This window comes from Haliotis rubra, unplaced genomic scaffold (assembly GCF_003918875.1).
Source record: "Haliotis rubra isolate DU_JTF1 unplaced genomic scaffold, ASM391887v1 Scf1077, whole genome shotgun sequence".
NCBI classification, from domain to species: Eukaryota; Metazoa; Mollusca; class Gastropoda; order Lepetellida; family Haliotidae; genus Haliotis; species Haliotis rubra.
The window spans coordinates 52,016-72,378 of record NW_025764978.1 but is presented as its reverse complement, the minus strand read 5'-3'; the positions used below and the strand labels follow the sequence as shown (position 1 = coordinate 72,378).

Genomic DNA, 20,363 nt, shown 5'->3' with positions numbered 1-20,363 from the left:
GTGTCGCTCAGCAGTGTATAGGCATTGTCACGGTTTCACACGTTTCAACACCATAATTTGATTTAAACTCTCGACGGACGTTTACCAACACTGTTTACAAACAACATCAATTGTAAACGTCAAACAAGCTTGGAAATAAGTGTAGTCATATAGTAAATATAGGTACACAAAACACAATCAAGTTACTATACTTTGTTCTGAAATAGGTTGGCTGTCAAACTGTCGTTTTTCTTTTCATTGTGATATCATCTGTAGGACTACACCATTTAACATGCTTGATATTCTTACTTGTGTATGTATGCAAAACTGGCGAATATGTTTCTTTGAATAAGTACGCAAACGTGACCATAAACATATCATGTCCTCTGAAAAGTACGGAAAACGGGTGCAGTAGTGTTTAGTTCTTTCATTAAGTGAGTATTGTGTGTGCAAAACAGAATGAAGATAATTTGATGGGTATACAACTTCCTAATTCTCACAGAAAGAAAGAAGGATAAAGAAGTTATCAAATTATCATGCAGCAATAACAATGATTAATTTTGAACATAATGTACGCGGTGCTCCTTCATCCATCTACAGGGTCGCTGGGGTAGCCTAGTGGTTAACCTTTTTCCCATATGGGAACATGTCATAAAATGCTTTGTAACTTTTTTATGCGTGAAGATAAATTAATGCTTTTTGTCTATATTAATCTTACGATAATTGCTAATGATCTAACATTTCAAAACCATACTTTTGAGTTTTTTAAAAGAATTGACGAGGGTACAAAAATGCATAAAAACCTGCTTTCAACCGAAAAACGTTCTATAAAAGATTTGATAAATATAATTGCATTATTTGTTTTCACATGTCCTTACAAACAAATGATGTAGGTATAAAGTGTCAAAAGAAATGTTATCATGGTAGCAGGAATTTAGGTCAAAATTTTGAATTGAAGTTTAATGTTACCATGGGAACATTGGCAGGATCATCGTTAAAATTAATATTTTCACATCATCTGCATTAATAGATAAGAAAAAACCCGAATGATCTGTTCAATTCTTTATTTGGAATGATATATCTTCTCCTTTTTGATAAAGCCAATGAATGTATTTATGTAATTGAATTTTATGTCCCTTTTGACAAAGTGATTGGCAAGATACAGAAAAAGCATGCTAAATATGCGGACCTTGCCTTTGAAATGTCTTGCTTGCATCCCAACTACACTGTCGTCAGCCTCCCCATTGTTCTTGGTGCCCTTGGTTTGGTGCCGGGTTCTCCACCGGGAGCACAGCCCTTCTGACACTATGGGTAATGCAGAAGGCTGCAGTGTTGGGGAGTCTACATATTGTCCGAAAACATTTTGGTGGGTTCGACACTGGGCTGCGTGTAGAGGGGGCTAGGGCCTTGAGCTGATGATGAGCCTTACCAGCCTGACTGTGCCACATGATCAACCGAACCCTTTCTGATAAATATTATTTTTAGTCTGTGAAGCATAATAATAAATAAATATATTTTTATAACTTCCATCCACATAGGGGGCGGTTGGGTAGCCTAGTGGTTAAAGCGTCTGCTCGTCACGCCGAAGACCCGGGTTCGAATCCCTACATGAGTACTATGTGTGAAGCCCATTTCTGGTGTCCCCCGCCGTGATGTTGCTGAAATATTGCTAAAAGCGGCGTAAAGCCAAACTCAGTCAGTCAGTCAGTCTTACTTCGACATGATCTGTTGTAATAAGAAACAATATACGTAAAACCGATGAGCCATCCACTCACACCATCCACATAGGTTCCTCAGTGTACAGGAGATATAAGAAAAAGTAATTCAGAATAGCTAGCTTGGAACCAAGTAGTAGAAAGTATGTTTTACTGTCATTTAATTTGAGAATATTGACAGTCATCCAGGATCTAACCTCCCTCACGCAGTCTTCAATTTCACTGATCCCAGTAGCGGTTTTAGATGGCCTTATAGATATGAAGATCTGATTGTTGTCAGCATAGAGATGAAGCACCAAACTGTTTTTCCTGATTATATCACCTTTTGGAATGATATTTATGCTGAAAAGCAAAGGCCCCAGAACTGAACCCTGCTGAACAACAACGTTACCTATTGTCGGAAATGACGTAATGTCGCCAATCCTGAACACCTGAGTTCTGGCGGACAGATAGGATTTGTGCAGTCTCTGTGCTGGGTTTTGATTTGTAAAAACTCTTGAAGGGTTCAAGCAGGTTTATTGATTTGGTGTTCTTCAAGCCTTCGTGAAAAAACTTTCTCCAAACATTTTGAAATGAAAGACAGATTAAATACTTGTCGGTATTTTTTTTTTAACTCATCCGAATTTAAATTGGCCTTTTTAATGAGAGGAGTGACGATTGCCAGTTTGAAAACTTTGGGAACCGTAGCATCCTTCAATTGGATAATGGACTGATGAGAAAATCCAAGCTTGCTTTACATAGCCATGTTGGTATAATATGGCTTCCAGGCTAGAAGTTGTTTTAGCTTTGGATATAACCTATGTTATTTCTTCGGTTAAGGAGAGTTCAGACAAATACATACTACTTAAGTACAAGTACCATATTTTAACGTCTTTTGACATGACGCTGTCGGGGATCGAACCCGTGACCTTCCGCTCTCCGGGCGGACGCTCTAACCACTAGACCACGGAGGCCGTCACTTGGCGTGGAAAAAACGGCAAATCTATTTGCTAGTGTACTATTTGTATCCAGCTTCAAGAGACTGCTCAACAACGAATACTGTAAACGTACTTATTTTCGCGTGGTGCAATTTTCGCGGAATTGACAGTTTAGACTACATCGCGCGGTCAATTATTCGCGCAGTCAGTAATTGCCGGAACTGCCAGCTGCCTCTTTGGCCGCCACTAATAGCAGTGAAAACAAACAGAGTGGCTTAACCTGTCAGGCGGCGTTTATTGCTTACTCACAGGAAATCCCTATCTGTGCGATATACTAGTACACAGTAATCCGTTTACTCACGGGAGAGATGAAAAACACATCAGTCTTATGTTCCGAATTCTGACGATCTGACGAATTAACTTCTATTGTATATGAAGCTCTTTGTGATTTCAAACAAGCCGGGTTGTTGTGAATGAGATGATTGAGTGTTAAGTGACTATTCGCTTCATGATGTACTGGTAAATAAAATCTTAATGAATAAATAAAAAAACTGCTGTATTATTTCTTTCCGAGTCGTTTCATGGTAATCTGTTTTGTATCAAACCATCTGTCATGTGACCAATTTCCATGGCGGCCACAACACACATTGCTGTTTTCGCTAATTAGGCGATGGGATTTCGGTCATTATTTAATTATGTTTTGGGAAATCCATTACAGCGACAGTTAAGTATGATTCTTTATGCTACTATCAGTCGTCATTTTAAGATTCCTGTAGATTTCTGTCTTCAAAACCTGCGCGAAATATAATACGTTTACAGTATATTACAAGATCGAATGGCAACAGAACTAGACTTTAGAGGAGCATGCTTATCTAATATTCGTGATAAGCAAGTAGTTAACAGATCAGTCTGATCATCAACTCCCCAAGAATCAAGGGATGTGACTGTAGCAGCTCAGAAGATTCAGTGTGATTTGAAAACTGTCTAATATCTATATTTCAAGTCTTCCTGTAGCTAATTTATTTTCTCACTTGCTTAAGTGTAGCAAGTTTGACAGAACACTGAATAAGTGAATGATCAGATATCTGTCACTAACATCAACGACATCCACAATATATCAACTATCCTTGGTGATGACTAGTTGTGTATGACCTGATCGGGGACTTGGACCAGACACGTGCTGTAGGAGATTGAAAGATGTCACAAAAAGGATTTTGCAAAGGGGTCAGACACAGAATCAACATGGATATTGAAATCCCCCATTAGAACCAGATGGCCTGGTGACAAGGCTGGACTAACATTCAGGTATACTTGTTACATGATTTTAGTCGCTGAAAGTTTGGGAAGAAAACGCATCCCAGCTGCGTTATATACTAATCATCGTAATTTATGTGATCGTTTAACAACTATTTCATTACCTAGCTCTTCCGGCAACATTCCTGCATCATCGATTTATGTGTTAAAGAAAGTTTTGTTCACTAAACTTCCAAAAAGTAAAAGATGTGTTACAAAAGTATAGTTTTGTTTCATTTTTACGATGATCCTGCCAATTTTCCTCTATAGGAACATACCTGTATCTGTGGAGCTGTTCAAGATATCAGTATGAAATTTTGGATTTGTCTTATTTACACCATTATGACACTCTCCTGTAGACTCATACCGAATCTAGTACCGGTATGATAAAGGTTAAAGCGTTCGCTCGTTTGGCCGAAGGCACAGGTTCGATTCCCAACGTGGGTACAATGTGAGAAGTCCATTCCTGGTGTCCTCTGACGTGATAGTGCTGGAAGATTGCTAAAGGTGGCGTAAAATCATAATCACTCACTCATTGTTGCACAATACATCGAGTAAAACAATCACATTCAATTAGGACGTTTTTCGGTCTAGTGGTACGATAATAAGTTCCTTATCACACAAATAGTTATTAAGCCTAACTTGCAGATCATTCTGAAGAAACAGTCCATAGTCCTGGTCTACCTGTAAATAGCAGCCTTATTGTGGACCTTCCTGATACAACAAACCGAGTACCCGCTCTCACACATTTATTGCTTGTAACAAGATTCATTTAATAACCCAAAGTCCTTCAATGACGACTATGGTGATTATTTTCATATCACAATACACGTATAACATGGTAATAGCATGTATGTATGGTGGCTGATTAGGGCCATCGCTTTCTCGCCTTAAAATTCGGAGGCGAGAAAGCGAGAAAGCGATATCACGAGACGAGAAAGCGATAAGACGAGACGAGAAAGCGATAGCACGAGACGAGAAAGCGATAGCACGAGACGAGAAAGCGATAGCGCGAGACGAGAAAGCGATAACGCGAGACGAGAAAGCGATAACACGAGACGAGAAAGCGATAGCACGAGACGAGAAAGCGATACCATTACGCGAGAAAGCGATAAAGCGATAGAGCGAGAAAGCGATAGAGCGAGAAAGCGATATACCAAGGCGAGAAAGCGATAGAGCGAGAAAGCGATAGAGCGAGAAAGCGATATACCAAGGCGAGAAAGCGATAGAGCGAGAAAGCGAGAAAGCGAGAAAGCGAGAAAGCGATAAAGCGATAAAGCGATAAAGCGAGAAAGCGATAGAGCGAGAAAGCGATAGAGCGAGAAAGCGAGAAAGCGATAGAGCGAGAAAGCGAGAAAGCGAGAAAGCGAGAAAGCGATAGAGCGATAAAGCGAGAAAGCGATAGAGCGATAAAGCGAGAAAGCGATAGAGCGAGAAAGCGATAGAGCGAGAAAGCGATAGAGCGAGAAAGCGATAGAGCAAGAAAGCGATAGAGCGAGAAAGCGATATTTCACATAATTCTGCCCTGTCTGCACATGACGTCTAACCTGCGTATGATTTAATCCAACAGGAGGCTTTATTGTCAGTTTAACATGCTTTCGAATTCTGTGGCAATTTTGTAATTAATCCTTTGACTTGTCCAAACAATAATCCAACAATAACACCAGAAACCGAGTGTGTTTTCGTTGAAATAAATGAGCGCTCTTAAAATGTCTGTAAAAAGGATAACAATCATTTAATTTATTGTTACATCACTAATTAGGTCTGGATTAATTCCTGGCTTGCATTTCTTTATTGTCATTTCCCTTGTTAAATGCCACCATTGTTATCTCATTATTCATGCCGGGATTAACAATCCCTGGCTTCCATTTGTCCATCCACCCTACCAATTTAGCGCTAATTAAGTACTGGCTTCCCTTGTTATCTTATCACTGTTTGTTTATCACTGTACGTCTTTAGCTTTCTGTTTCCTAGTTTCTAGTCTCTTCATTCACTCGATGGAGGATAAGAATATACTCTGTTGCATCGTGTTATACAAATACAGAAGTTTACGCCCATAACTTCTCTTAAATACCTTTAGGTATTTTATGAGTCCTGTTTTATGAGCTCTGTTTTTCACTGGGCTAAGCTACACATTTGCCTACTCCCCATGTTACCCGTGAAGATCCGGGTTAGATTGGTCTTCAGCAACACATGCTTGTCGTAAAAGGTGACTAACGGAATCGGGTGGTCAGGCTCGCTGACTTGGTTGGTTGACAATGTCATCGTAACCCAACTCCGTGGCGTTTTTTTGCTCATAATGTTGATCACTGTATTGTCTGGTCCATACTCGAATATTGCCTAGTGCGGTGTTAAACAACAGACCAACCAAACCAACTCCCCGTCGGGCTGTATTGTATCAGTGGTGGAATTTTATACACCATGTGCCTTTCATCTAGTCGTTTTATGTGTGCATATTTCACACATATATATATCTACTATTATGTGGAAAAGGTATTGTTCTAAATGTATGTGCAATAATATCTCATACTCTACAAGAATGGCTTGTGTACATACGTATATGTCTGTCTGTCCCTGAACTCCCAACTATCGACTTGAGACAGTGCCACAATTCATCGACCGACGTGGTAGGTGTGTTTAACCAAAACGTAATAAATTATTGCTTGGGGAATAAAGTACTATATGATAAACACCTGTATATTAAAAATAATTTAGTTTAGATGGGGAGTTGAGAAGTTGGACGTAAGAAGGTGGGGAGTTGATTGCGTATAAGTTCTACTAAGTAAGAGGTGTAAAGTATATTGTGACTTATTGTGCAGAACAGTTCAACTGTTGCTGATAAGCTAATAAGGGGTCTACTAAATAAATGAATTGGGGTTAAATGTTAAAAAGTAGGGCTGGGGAGCCAGGGTACGGTGTTTATGTTTTGGTTGTGAAACGTGTGGTGCGTGGCCTTGACATTGTGAGTTAGTCTGGATAATCGAGTTTACACTGTAATGTGTGGCTGGATAGGGATGTTTTAAAGGGTTTATTCTGTATATATTCTGATATTTTATTTTCAGACCCAGTCTGGTAGTTATTGAGTCATTTGGTTTCTTCTAGTAACTAATTGGTAGTAGGTACTAGTCTTTGCACCTGTGGTTTTTTTAATATATTGTAAGGAGTTTAGTTGGGGAGAAGGACGGGAGCGACTCACTCCAGGTGTACAAGATAAATGTTTTATAGATGTGTAGGAGGGTTTATTTGTCTGCATCCCAGTGAATGCCACCTATTGCTCTCATTCGATTTGAATCGTTTTGACATGAGTTGACCAGGTTATAAACAAGATGATACAGGTAGATAGTTCCATATACTGAACGAGTTTCAAGTCCTCCTCTGGAAACGAAAATGATACGAAAGATTAACTGGATACACTAATCAGCTTTTCAAAACCTATGCGACCACGTCCAGCTGTAGAGTTTTCTTTACTTTTATTCTCAATAGACCACCAATGGTGGTATAAGAGTACATATCACACACATCAATTATTACATACAGTCAAAATGGCGGCGGAGTGTAACAATATATTGTAGAAAATCAGTTCTTTGTATAACATGTCTATTATCTCACTTTTGTTAAAAGAAATCTTTAGGAAATGATGGGTTTTGATAGATATTGTGATGGCAGAACGGGTTTGAAATTGGCGGACCAAAATGTCGCTTACATTATAATAAAGAAGTTGTATATCCATATAACTTTCCCAGTTGTTCAGCACAGCAACTTCTAAATGCCACCCAAAGAAGTTCACTATATATAGGTGACGTTTCGACATAGATTCTAATGTCATTGTCAAGCAATCACCATAAGTGATACATGAGTAACAAATTGAGAGAATATATTCATGAGTTTTTATTACAGTAGATAGGGAATGAGTTGTATATATATTAAATGAGGTTGATGTACAACGCTTGTAGAAGAGATTGAGTAAGTTGATTGGAAGCCAGAAGGGTGATATACAAGGTCTGAATTAGAATTTATAGGAGGCCAGGTGGATGTATATACAAAAGATGGGTTTGATGTACATAGTTGAATTGAAACAGATAATGTACACAAGAAATATTATTGATTACTTTATCAAGTGATGGTAGGAAATGTACTATCCTTCATCTCTGTTGAGAGCGGATCGTATCTTCTTGATGTGTACTGCTTCCAAAAGTTTCCAAATTTTCTCGTCTGACTGGTTCTTTTCTATGGTTTTCTTTGAATTATGATGTTGTGTGAGAAATGTGTCGGAAGTGCCAGATGAACGGGAGGGACCTATGACAAATAAAGCGTTGTGACGAGTATATTTTCATGGCGATTTCCACCATGAGTGGCCAGCACTAAGACAATCAACCACATCCAAACCATCATCCTAAAATAAAATCACTGAGTGAGTGTGTGAATTGAAATATATGTCGCCTAAGTGCAATATTCATGTTTTAGGTTCATTGTTGATGGTTTTGTGACGCTATATTGTACGCCATCAGTTCAATTCCAACTTAATGGAATGGTGAGTTACACTTACATTTCAAACAAATTGGAGCTTGCGTTTCTTTTGCAGCTCAGTTTATTACATATACATCACATTCACAGAGTTTTGAAGTATGTGACACTATAAATGAGCCGTATGTAGACAATTCAAAAATAATTATCAGTTCTCGCTGTTTGGTTATAAGTGGAGGAATTAGAAATGAGGCATGGGAACTTAACCGTTTATGTTTATGTCACTTTATTGTATTTCAGGGTGATCCAAATACAGCTGTAGTTTCTTTGAATTAATAAAGACGATGAAATTTATTAACTGAAGAACTTCACCTACATGAACCCAATTCGCTCCTACCCAAAGATAGAGGAGGTGCACGTGACAGTAAAGCACCTCGGTACCTCAATGTAGTAACAGAACCATTCCACAGTCAATGGTGTAATCAAAGCAAATAAAAGGATGCAGTCAAACCTTCGTCTAATCAAAGCTGAAAATAGTACGCAGTTAAACGCTGGTCTAGCCATATATAGTGAACTTCTTTAGATGGCATTTAGAAGTTGGTGTGCTTAACAACGGGGAAAGTTATATGGATATACAACTCCTTTATTATAATGTAAGCGACATTTTGGTCCGCCAATTTCAAACCTGTTCTGCCATCAAAACCCATCTTTTCCGCCATGTTTTCTTCTGACAAAAGTTAGATAATATTTTATACCAACAACTGGTTTTCTACAATATATTGTTACCCTCCTCCGCCATTTTGACTGTATGTAATAATTGATGTGTGTGATATGTACTCTAATACCACCACTGGTGGTCTATTGAGAATAAAAGTAAAGTAAAGGCTACAGCTGGACGTGGTCGCATAGGTTTTGAAAAAGTGATTGGTTACGCGTGTATCCAATTAACCTTTCTAACATTTTCGTTTCCAGAGGAGGACTTGAAACTCGTTCAATACATGGAACTATCTACCTGTATCATCTTGTTTATAATTTGGTCAGCTCATGTCAAAACGATTCAAATCGAATGAGAGCAATAGGTGACATTCACTGGGATGCAGTCAAATGAGAAAAGGGCGTCAAATCTGCCTGATTTTACGATATATAAATGAACAGATTCAAGAATCTGCATATTTACAGGTGCAGTTGCATGGGCATTTCCGAATAGTACTGAGTCTAATGTATATCCTTATGGTAAAAATACATGTTATTTCGAGTTACAGTATATGTTGGACAAGTAAAGAAAAAGTGAAAACTATCCTCATTTTGCTAGTCCACATAAGCATATCGGACTTTCTAAAATGTATCTTTCATATTTGTGAGCATTGAGGTCACTGCAGCCAAATAAACCCTCCTACACATCTACAAAACATTTATCATGTACACACTGGAGTGAGTGGTTCCCGTCCTTCTCTATCCCCAACTAAACTCCTTACAATATATAAAAAATGCCATAGGTGCAAAGACTAGTACCTACTAGATAACAGTTACTAGAAGAAACCAAATGACTCAATAACTACCAGACTGGGTCTGAAAACAAAATATCAAAACACCAAACAAAAATGGGCACCCTAAATTCAGAATAAACCCTTTAAAACATCCCTATCCAGCCACACACATTACAGTGTAAACTCGATTATCCAGACTAACTCACAATGTCAAGGCCACACACCGCACGTTTTACAACCAAAACATAAACACCGTACTCTGCCTCCCCAGCCCTACTTTTTAACATTTAACCCCTTTTTCATCTATTTAGTAGACTCCTTATTAGCTTATCAGCAACAGTTGAACTGTTCTGCACAATAAGTCACAATATACTTTACACTTTTTACTTAGTAGAACTTATACGCAATCAAGTTCCCAACCCTCTTATGTCCAACTTCTCAACTCCCCATCTAAACTAAATTATCTTCAATATGCAGGTGTTTTATGATATAGTGCTTTATTCCCCAAGTAATAATTATATTACGTTTTTGTTAAACACACCTATCACGTCGGTCGATGACTTGTGGCACTGCCTCAAGTAGATAGTTGGGATATGGGGACAGACAGACATATAAGTATGTAGACAAGCCATTCTAGTAGAAGTATGGGAGACGATGGCACATACATTTAGAACAATACCTTTTTCACATAATAGTGGAAATATATATGTGTGAAATAGGCACACATAAAAAGACCAGATGAAAGGCACAGGGTGTATGCAATTCCATCACTGATACAATAAAGCCCGACTGGGAGTTCGTTTGGTTGGTTTGTTGTTTAACACCGGACTAAACACGATGTTACGGAGTATATTCTTATCCTTCATCAGGTAAATGAAGAGACTAGAAACTAGGACGAGAAAGCTAAAGACGTACATTTGAAACTACAGTGCTAAGATAACAAGGGAAGCCAGTACTTAATTAACGCTAAATTGGTAGGGTGGATGGACAAATGGAAGCCAGGGATTGTTAATCCCGGCATGAATAATGAGATAACAATGGTGGCATTTAACAAGGGAAATGACAATAAAGAAATGCAAGCCAGGAATTAAACCAAGCCTAATTAGTGATTAGTGATAAATTAAATGATTGTTATCCTTTTTACAGACTTTTTAAGAGCGCTCATTTATTTCAACGAAAACACACTCGGTTTCTGGTGTTATTGTTGGATTATTGTTTGGACAAGTCAAAGGATTAATTACAAAAATGCCACAGAATTCGAAAGCATGTTCATTTTGTTTCTATACGATTAAACCAAATGACAATAAAGCCTCCTGTTGGATTAAATCAGGTGCAGACAGGGCAGAATTATGTGAAATATCGCTTTCTCGCTCTATCGCTTTCTCGCTCTATCGCTTTCTCGCTCTATCGCTTTCTCGCTCTATCGCTTTCTCGCTTTATCGCTTTCTCGCTTTCTCGCTCTATCGCTTTCTCGCTCTATCGCTTTCTCGCTTTCTCGCTTTCTCGCTTTCTCGCTCTATCGCTTTCTCGTTCTATTGCTTTCTCGCTCTATCGCTTTCTCGCTCTATCGCTTTCTCGCTCTATCGCTTTCTCGCCTTGGTATATCGCTTTCTCGCTCTATCGCTTTCTCGCTTTATCGCTTTCTCACTCTATCGCTTTCTCGCTCCTATCGCTTTCTCGCTTTCTCGCTTTCTCGCTTTCTCGCTTTCTCGCTCTATCGCTTTCTCGCTCTATCGCTTTCTCGCTATATCGCTTTCTCGCCTTGGTATATCGCTTTCTCGCTCTATCGCTTTATCGCTTTATCGCTTTCTCGCTTTCTCGCGTAATGGTATCGCTTTCTCGTCTCGTGCTATCGCTTTCTCGTCTCGTGTTATCGCTTTCTCGTCTCGCGCTATCGCTTTCTCGTCTCGCGCTATCGCTTTCCCGTCTCGTGCTATCGCTTTCTCGTCTCGTGTTATCGCTTTCTCGTCTCGTGATATCGCTTTCTCGCTTTCTCGCCTCCGAATTTTAAGGCGAGAAAGCGATGGCCCTAATCAGCCACCATATGTATGTGGGAAGGTGTTTATCTGTCCATCGAAAAGCTCATCTCGTATCGAGTAGCAAATAGCAAGTTATATATCCAACGCGCGGAAAATATGAGTGAGTGAGTTTAGTTTTACGCCGCACTCAGCAGTCTTCCGGCTATATGGCGGCGGTCTGTAAATAATCGTGTCTGGAGCAAACAATCCAGTGATCAACAGCATGAGCATCGATTTACGCAAATGGGATACGATGACATGTGTCAACCAAGTCAGCGAGCCTGACACCTGATCCCGTTAGTCGCCACTTACGACAAGCGTGGGTTACTGAAGATAAGTTCTAACCCGGATCTTCACGAGATTGGAAAATATGAGCAATTCAAGCTGAACTTACATGTCTGAACGACACATGCAATTCTGAGAAAATGATTCATCACGTATCAGTCCACCCTCCTACCTGGATATCCGCCCAATTCAAAAGCTTGCTCTCTTTTACGCAAGCAATACAACAAATAGTTAACACCGTTCCCGCCTTTGTATAAGGCTATTTTCGTACAAGGAAGTTAGATTCCGCTTACAAAACGTGTGGACATTAGAACGAGTACAAACCTATTTTTCAGCCCTTGAACACGCACATTACTTAATACTTTGGACACAGAGGCTCATTGCAACTACATGTATAATGAATAGTGTTGATATACGTAATGATCTTGTACATCCTGGTTGACTCGTAAAATGGTTAAGCCTGTATATGTAGAGGGCGGCGCGAAAAATGGCAAGCACAAAGTCCGTGAATAGGTCGTGTACATATCTAACCATATACAAGCCAACAATGAAAGAGGTTTAAGCTTGCAGAGAACAAGCATGTCTAACTACCATTGAAGAGGTCGGAAATCTTCATTCTTCGAGCCCATGGACGCTAGTATTGTGATCTACCTTCAGTTGTTGGCGATCTATAGCCTGTTTTTATATTGTATCGTCCTCTATAGTTAAGATATTTTCGATTTCATTTTAAATATAAATCTGTGATAGTCTAGTAGGTTTTAGTGTCCTTTGTCGACACCTATTTAAATTGATTACCTTAGTTTCATCGCTATATGGCTGTGATATTGCCGATCCAATGTAACATTTTAACTCACTCACTCACCCACCCACTCACTCATTCTTCGAGTTTTACATGAGAATAAAGACACTCCTCTTGTGATCTCGAAGTTGTGACAGTATTGGTCAGTGTCCATATGACATTGTATCGTCTTTCGTCATTCGTATGTTGTTTTCAAATAATGATAGGAACACGACTGCTACAGTTCGGCACTATAATAAACTCTGTCAAAAAAGAAACGCAACCCCTGTCCTCAGATATGAAAAATTCGTTTGAATGAAGTTATTGCTTCCAAACTAAATGTTATTCGAATGTATTGAAATTATACACGTAATTAATGAAGATTACCATCCAAACAACTGCATTTGTACGCATAAGTGTATTTTATTGCTTATTCCGTCACAACGCATGAAATGACCCTCATGGTGACTTCGCACAAAAAAAACACATGCAAATCATGAAAATGGCAGTTAATGTAGGGGTGTATAAAAGCCCATGTGCTTTCGTATTATATTCATTCATTTGTCGCATGAAAAGCTGTGTGAAAATGCCACGATTGAGTGCTGCCGACCGAAATATCGCCATTGGTCGTGTTCAAGCCGGAGAAAGTTTTGGAACTGTTGCACGGCACCTAAATGTTCACAAAACAACGATATCCCGACTTTGGAGCCGCTACAACAACTTCAATTTGACCAACGATCGCCCGAGAAGTGGAAGGCCAAGAATCACGACCCCCTTCAAGATCGGTACATCCGGGTCCATCACCTGCGTAATCGGCATGCCCTACCAACCGTGACTGCCACACAAATACCAGGTTTGAGGAGAGTGTCAGCTCAAACGATTAGGAACCGTCTGAAAGAAGCGGGTTTACGTGCCTGTAGACCAGTTGTTGGACCTGTACTACGCCCCTACATCTCCGCCGACGACTCAGGTGGTGCAACAACGTAAGGATATGGACTTTACAAAACTGGAGGCGCATCTGGTTTTCTGATGAATCCTGTTTCTTTTGCAACATCACGACGGAAGAAAACGTGTGTATAGGAGAGACGTCATGAACGTTTTGCGCCCATCTGCGTCCGACAGGGGACAGATTTGGCGGAGAAAGCGTTATGGTTTGGGGATCCATCTCATACAACCAGAAATCAGACTTGGTGATCGTTGAAGGAACCTGACAGCCCAACGTTACATCAACCACGTATTACAGCCTCACCTTCTCCCGATTATTGACCAACAGACACAGATTTTTCAACCAGACAACGCCCGGCCTCATACTGCACGTGCAACAATGAACTTTCTGCAGAATTCCAACGTCAATGTCTTGCCATAGCCCTCTAAATCACCAGACCTCAACCCTATTGAACACCTGTGGGATACTCTGGGTCGACGCGTACGTCAACGTCAGCCGCCGCCACAGACGCTGCAACAGCTCGGCGTTGCACTGCAGGAGGAGTGGAGAGCCATTCCCCAGGAAAGAATCCGGCGTCTTATCCGTTCTTGTCCAAGGAGATGCCGTGCAGTGATTGCAGCTCGTGGTGCTCATACGAGATACTGAGAAAGACGCCCCCCCTGGTGACAAACTGGTGTCTGTGAGATGACTTTTGAAATGACAATTTTAAACATGCCCATCTTGGTTATTATTCTGCCAAATTTCAGACTTCTGTCTTAAATAATAAAAATGCTGTGTCGTCTTAAAACTTCAGATCAAAATCTCTAAAATACAGGGGTTGCGTTTCTTTTTTGACAGAGTTTAGTTTCATTGGGCATACATACATATGTTTATGCGTAGTTTGAACTTCTCATATCTGTGTCGCGGAATTTTTTATAACACCAATTTTGTACAAGATAATAATCTTGATGTCTCTATTCATCTGTGATTTGATATAAAGCAGGTGCATTGTTTAGGACGGAAATTTGTTCACATACATATTGAATTCATACGCATTGCGTTCTATACAGTATTGTTGTGTGTTGTTGTACCGTTACCTAGAGCTGATCGGTTTACTAATTGTATACTGCATTGTGTGCAATGAAAAATACATCTGACTGATCATATAACACAGATAAACGTGTCGCGGTTGTTGAACAAGCTTTGTGTGTTCAGGTTGGAAATAGTGGACGTTGTAAGCGCATTAGATCATTTAATGTTTACGATTATATACATTTACACTCTAGATGACAGGGGGTCACGTTTACAATGCATGCAAGTAAGCAAATTACTATTTCTATCTTCCAAAAAATTTAACTGATCCAAAACGGTTATGATAATTTATTATAGGGACTCATGTTGCTTTTCAACTGTTCTAATTACCGTACAAGTAAACCAACTTTAGGTGTCAGTTACAGTGTTGTTGTTTAATCTCTGATGTTATTTCGTATCCTTATAAACTGGAACTAATCTTTGTACAATCTCGATGTAGAAGGAGACTTAAATCGGACTATATAAGATAACGGCGGTAAATTTAAAACTTCATGTATAATCCATTTACAGCTGCATGTACAGTATACCTTGGGTTCCTTTGATGTAAACAGAATAAAAATAAGCATATGCACATTTCGAACAGGACGTAATGTTTGAACACTGGACTAGTCAATTAGGCTGAGACTTTATCACAGCACCACCGACCGGTGAAGCTTCGGGTTAGCAACCCATACCTGTTATAAGAGGTGTCTAACGGTCGTGTGGTCAGACTCGCTGACTTGGTTGATACGTGCCATGATCGTATCCCAATTGCGTAGGTCGATGATCATACAGTCTATCAGTAGATTGTCGGGTCCCGACGTAAATATTTACAGATAACCGAGATATAAACAAATGGGATATTGCTTAGTGTGGTGTTAAACAGCAAACAAAACAAGCACCGCTAATATGAGATTTGTAACATGTTAAATGCGCAGCGAACACACAAGAGACGCTTCAAACGCTTTTACAATAACACCATAGATATATCTTATACATCTCAAATATGTCATATGTCCTTAGCTAAAACCAAAGCTACAAATATACCATTAAAGTATTAGCATTCCCTTTAAAACACAATGCACGGAAAGTGTAAATGCATACCAGTGCCAGACAAATAGTTTCCCTGGTATGAAGCTATAAAGACTGACTGCCACCAAAAGGCAACACGCCTGTGGTGACACATGATTCCTTGGCATATTTCAGATCTCAAATTTACTGCAATGATAGATAATAGGTTAGGTTAACACCTTGAGTTTGAGCCTAAACAGCCTTATGGCTATTACCATACAGTTTATACGTGAAACGGATTATGCGCAAACACACCAAACATTATGGATATGACGTGTCCTGTTTGTTAGATATAACTCCCCACTGAACTGACAAGTCACGCCAAAGTCATTGTAGCAGTCTTGAGCTGTATTGCAGTTTACACCAACCTCTGCAAATCATGAAATGCTTTAGTAATGTATGTATGAGGTGCCACTTCATTCGTAAACGTTAATAAGTAACGTGATGCATGTGACTGGGAGACTACCTTTTATTCTGTGACTTTGTTTGAAGCCTGACAAACATTCACAATGTCATGTTCAGAACATATACATGTACATGTATATAAATATCACCGTCGTTTTCATTACATTCAGAACATATACATGTGTTCAGAACATATACATGTACATGTATATATGTATAGGTGTTCTGGTTGCAACACTGCCGAGGCACAGAAAACATTTGTGATATTTCGTCTCCTCATAGACAGTACTCAGATGTGTATAAAACACAAGAACGATATTATTTCAGTCGAAAACGTAAGTATATATGTATTATGTATAGTTTTTATTGATCGATTAATGTATATATTTGCACATTATAAATGTACGTGTATGCAGCCAATGATTTAGAATCTCTGTGAATATATTTTTCTCCTTAAAAATTATAAATGGTATTTGCATGTTTGGTGCTATAAGAACGCTATTGAAAGTGGTTTATTACAAAACATGTTAAGAGCGTCACATTGGGTATTAAAAGAATTGGTTTTGAATAGGGTGACTGTTACTAAATTGATAAATTACTTTCACGGCGTGTATTCTAAAAGGTTTGTACTTGCTCTTATACAAGGGAATATAAACCCACAGTGAGTAAGTGAGTTTAGTTTTACGCCGCACTCATATGTCGGCGGCCTGTAAATAATCGACTCTGGACCAGACAGTCCAGTGATCAACAGCATGGTCATCGTCTGCGCAACTGGGAACCGATGACACGTGTCAACCAAGCCAGAGAGCTTGACCACCCGATCCCGTTAGTCGCCTCTTACGACAAACATGGGTAACTGAAGATCAATATTCTAACCAGACCTTCACGGTTTCAACCCACAGAAAGTACGGGCGTGCTTGTCTGGTCTACACTCTCTTCACACGTCTTCTCCTCGGAAACCACAGAACAATTATCTTAAAATAAATCGATGAAGGTAGCATTCCAATGTTTGTTTCCACCCATGCTGACAACTGAATTTGTCGAAGAGTTTCGGCAGTATGTATTTTACTGTTTCTATCATGTAAGGGAAGGGCTGCAGTGATACGTTCTTGTTATTCTTCAGTGAACATCGGCAGAAAGGAAGTATGGTGTCTGTACAATACTGTATGGTGTTCTGGGTCTGTACGCTTGCTACGTGGAATCTCAGCTCAGGATTGCTAGCAAATGGGTACGAAATCACTTCTGTTTTATCATCAGAAAATATCGATTGGCATGTTTGCATTTATATGAAGCATTTAAATATAGGTTTTAATTTCTTCTTTTGACTATGGCTATCTTAGGTCTGTTTGTTCTGCATAGATAAACATGTACCTGTTCGCAGTAAGATCACTGGTGTTTAGGCAGCTGTAAAATGGCATCTCATATGTATTTTTGAGCTAATTATATAATATGTTAAGTTATACAGGGATATGGGCTGCATGATTCGGTTCGAAATCATATGAAATCTAGTGTTTGACAATGTTGTTGTCAAGTGCAAAGATACCTGTTCTCAAACAGACGTCTTACGAGATTTCGTAAAGGGTTGTCTCAAACACCTCAAACACGCTGTCCTTTCTTCTATGTTTTCATATATTGTATCATTAAAAATAGCTGCTCTTAACGTAAACTCCCCTACATTGTGGATACCCTAGCTTAAAAGCTGTATATATTGTAAACACATGTGGTCCACAATTTCATCTGTACATGTTCTCTAGAATTTCTAACTGTACACTACTGTGAAATACACAATGCCATTTTAGAGTTGACCCAGACTCTGATGGTTCGAATCCCAGATGGGACGCAACTCCCAAAGTACTAGAATCTGTACTTTACTAAGAAAGTGTAATCCCGATTATAACATATGTACATTACTGTACATTTAGTTTTCGCTGTTTACTACTGTAGTACTATGTGACAGTACTCACATATTTTCGAAATGAGACTCTGTATGTTCCGAGGGTGTTTTGGTTTTTAAATTTTGACGTCAGTGGTATTTTAAGGTCATTCGCCATTTTACAAACCGCGGATCACACATTTTCATTTAGCTCTGGTAAGTATTTATGCCAGGAAGACTTAATCTAAGAGTTTTGATTTTTAATTCGACACTGCAACGTCAGATATTTTATGTGTCTATCAGTTTACCTGGTGGACAGACGGACTAATTCACTATGCTGTGTTCAGATTTGTGCATGAAGTAATGCTTCAGGATAAAACTATCAGTGTATGAAGGTCATTTTTTTGTAAGTTGCATAGATGCAATAGCTTTAGATGGAGCAGATGTTGGAGATTTATTAAACTTGGCTTTGTCAAATTGTAGATTAGTTTAGCCATACTCGGAGATTAAGATATTTTCAATCGTTGGCATGATGCAGAAAGCTATTGGATTAATAAAGTGTTTGCACTATCTTGCTTGGTTGGTTGGTTGGTTTGTTTAACGCCACACTGAGATATATTCCCACTATATGGCGACGGCCTGTAAATAATCGAATCTGGTCAGATAATCCAGTGATCGACAACATGAGCATCGATCTACGCGAGTGAGTGAACGGGTTCAGATTTTACGTCACATCGGCAATAGTTCAGCCATATTGTGACTAAAACTAGTTCTAAATTCATGAGAAATCTATAAAATGTATAAAACCATGTCAACTATACTAAATATAGAAAATAAAGAAAATTCAAATCATATACTAACAATTAGTGATAGGAGATAAAAAGACGCAATATATTGCTAGCAATGGAAGTTGGGGCCATGGGGACTTATAATACTTCTGCTTCCAACACTGTTCCCTAGCTGGTTTAAACTATCCCTTCAGCTGCTAGCGATTGCAGGTAATGTTCGATCTATGTAATGTGGGATGTGCTGACATATATATTTACGACAGGTATTAGGAGCATTGTAAAATGTGTAATTCTAACATCGGCAAGTCGTAAGAGGCAACTAACCTGGCCTGGTTGACTCATGTTATCGTGAGTGAGTGAGTTTGGTTTTACGCCGCCTTTAGCAATATTCTTGCAATATCACGGCGGGTGACACCAGAAATGGGCTTCACACATGGTACCAATGTGGTGAATTGAACCCGGGTCTTCGGCATGACGAGCAAACGCTTTAACCACTAGGCTACCCCACCGCTCCGGTGGAGGTTTAGAGATCTATACTGGAAGAGATATAACTGACAAGTAACAAGGAAATATCCCTAAACTGTATGCTACATGTCATCATATCCAAATTACATAGATCCATGCTCATGACATCAGTGACTGAATTGTCTGGTCCGGACACGATTACCTACAGACCGCCGCCATATATCTGAACATTTTCTGTGTGCGGCGTTTAACAACACCGATTACGCCATTTCGTTTTTTATGGTTTATTCTTAAATATATACTAGCCACATAAAGAAACTGTGCATTGTCAAAATATTATCCCAGTTGATAAGTACGATAACAATGTCAAAGGTACATATAAACTTTAATGGAGGGATCATGAGACCATAACAAGTCGGGAGAATTTCAATTGAAAAGTCAATCACAATGACGTCACGAGTCCACAAGCGGGACAGGGGTCAAACGACCATGTCACAAGCCCAATAACGGGTATGTCCACCATCGGCATTGAGAACAGCAGTTCATCGACGACGCATAGAGCCTATCAAACGTGCAAGGAAGGCTTGTGGGATGTCATGCCAGATTCTCTGAAGTTCTGCTGCAAGGTCAAGGACGTTATCTGGCGGATGAGGAAGACGGCGTAGACGTCGATCCATCTCGTCCCGAACATGCTCTATCGGGGAGAGAGCCGGTGAATTTGCAGGCCAAGGCAGTAAGTCAACGTTGTGGTGTTGCAAGAAATCCATAGCAACCCTTGCCGTATGAGGGCGGGCATTGTCCTGTTGGAAGGTTAACCCAGGGCCGTGAC

At 39.5% G+C, this 20,363-nt stretch overlaps 1 protein-coding gene across 1 annotated transcript in view; it reads left to right on the top strand.

The window, feature by feature from the left end:
- The first annotated feature begins 16,632 nt into the window (after nt 1–16,632).
- Nucleotides 16,633–20,363, top strand: part of LOC124280399 — a 37,440-nt gene continuing 33,709 nt past the window's right edge. The window contains exons 1-2 of the mRNA XM_046716310.1: nt 16,633–16,743; nt 17,532–17,636. Of these exons, the coding sequence (XP_046572266.1) occupies nt 17,633–17,636 (4 nt within the window). The 5' untranslated portion in view covers nt 16,633–16,743; nt 17,532–17,632. The remainder of the gene's footprint in view (nt 16,744–17,531; nt 17,637–20,363) is intronic.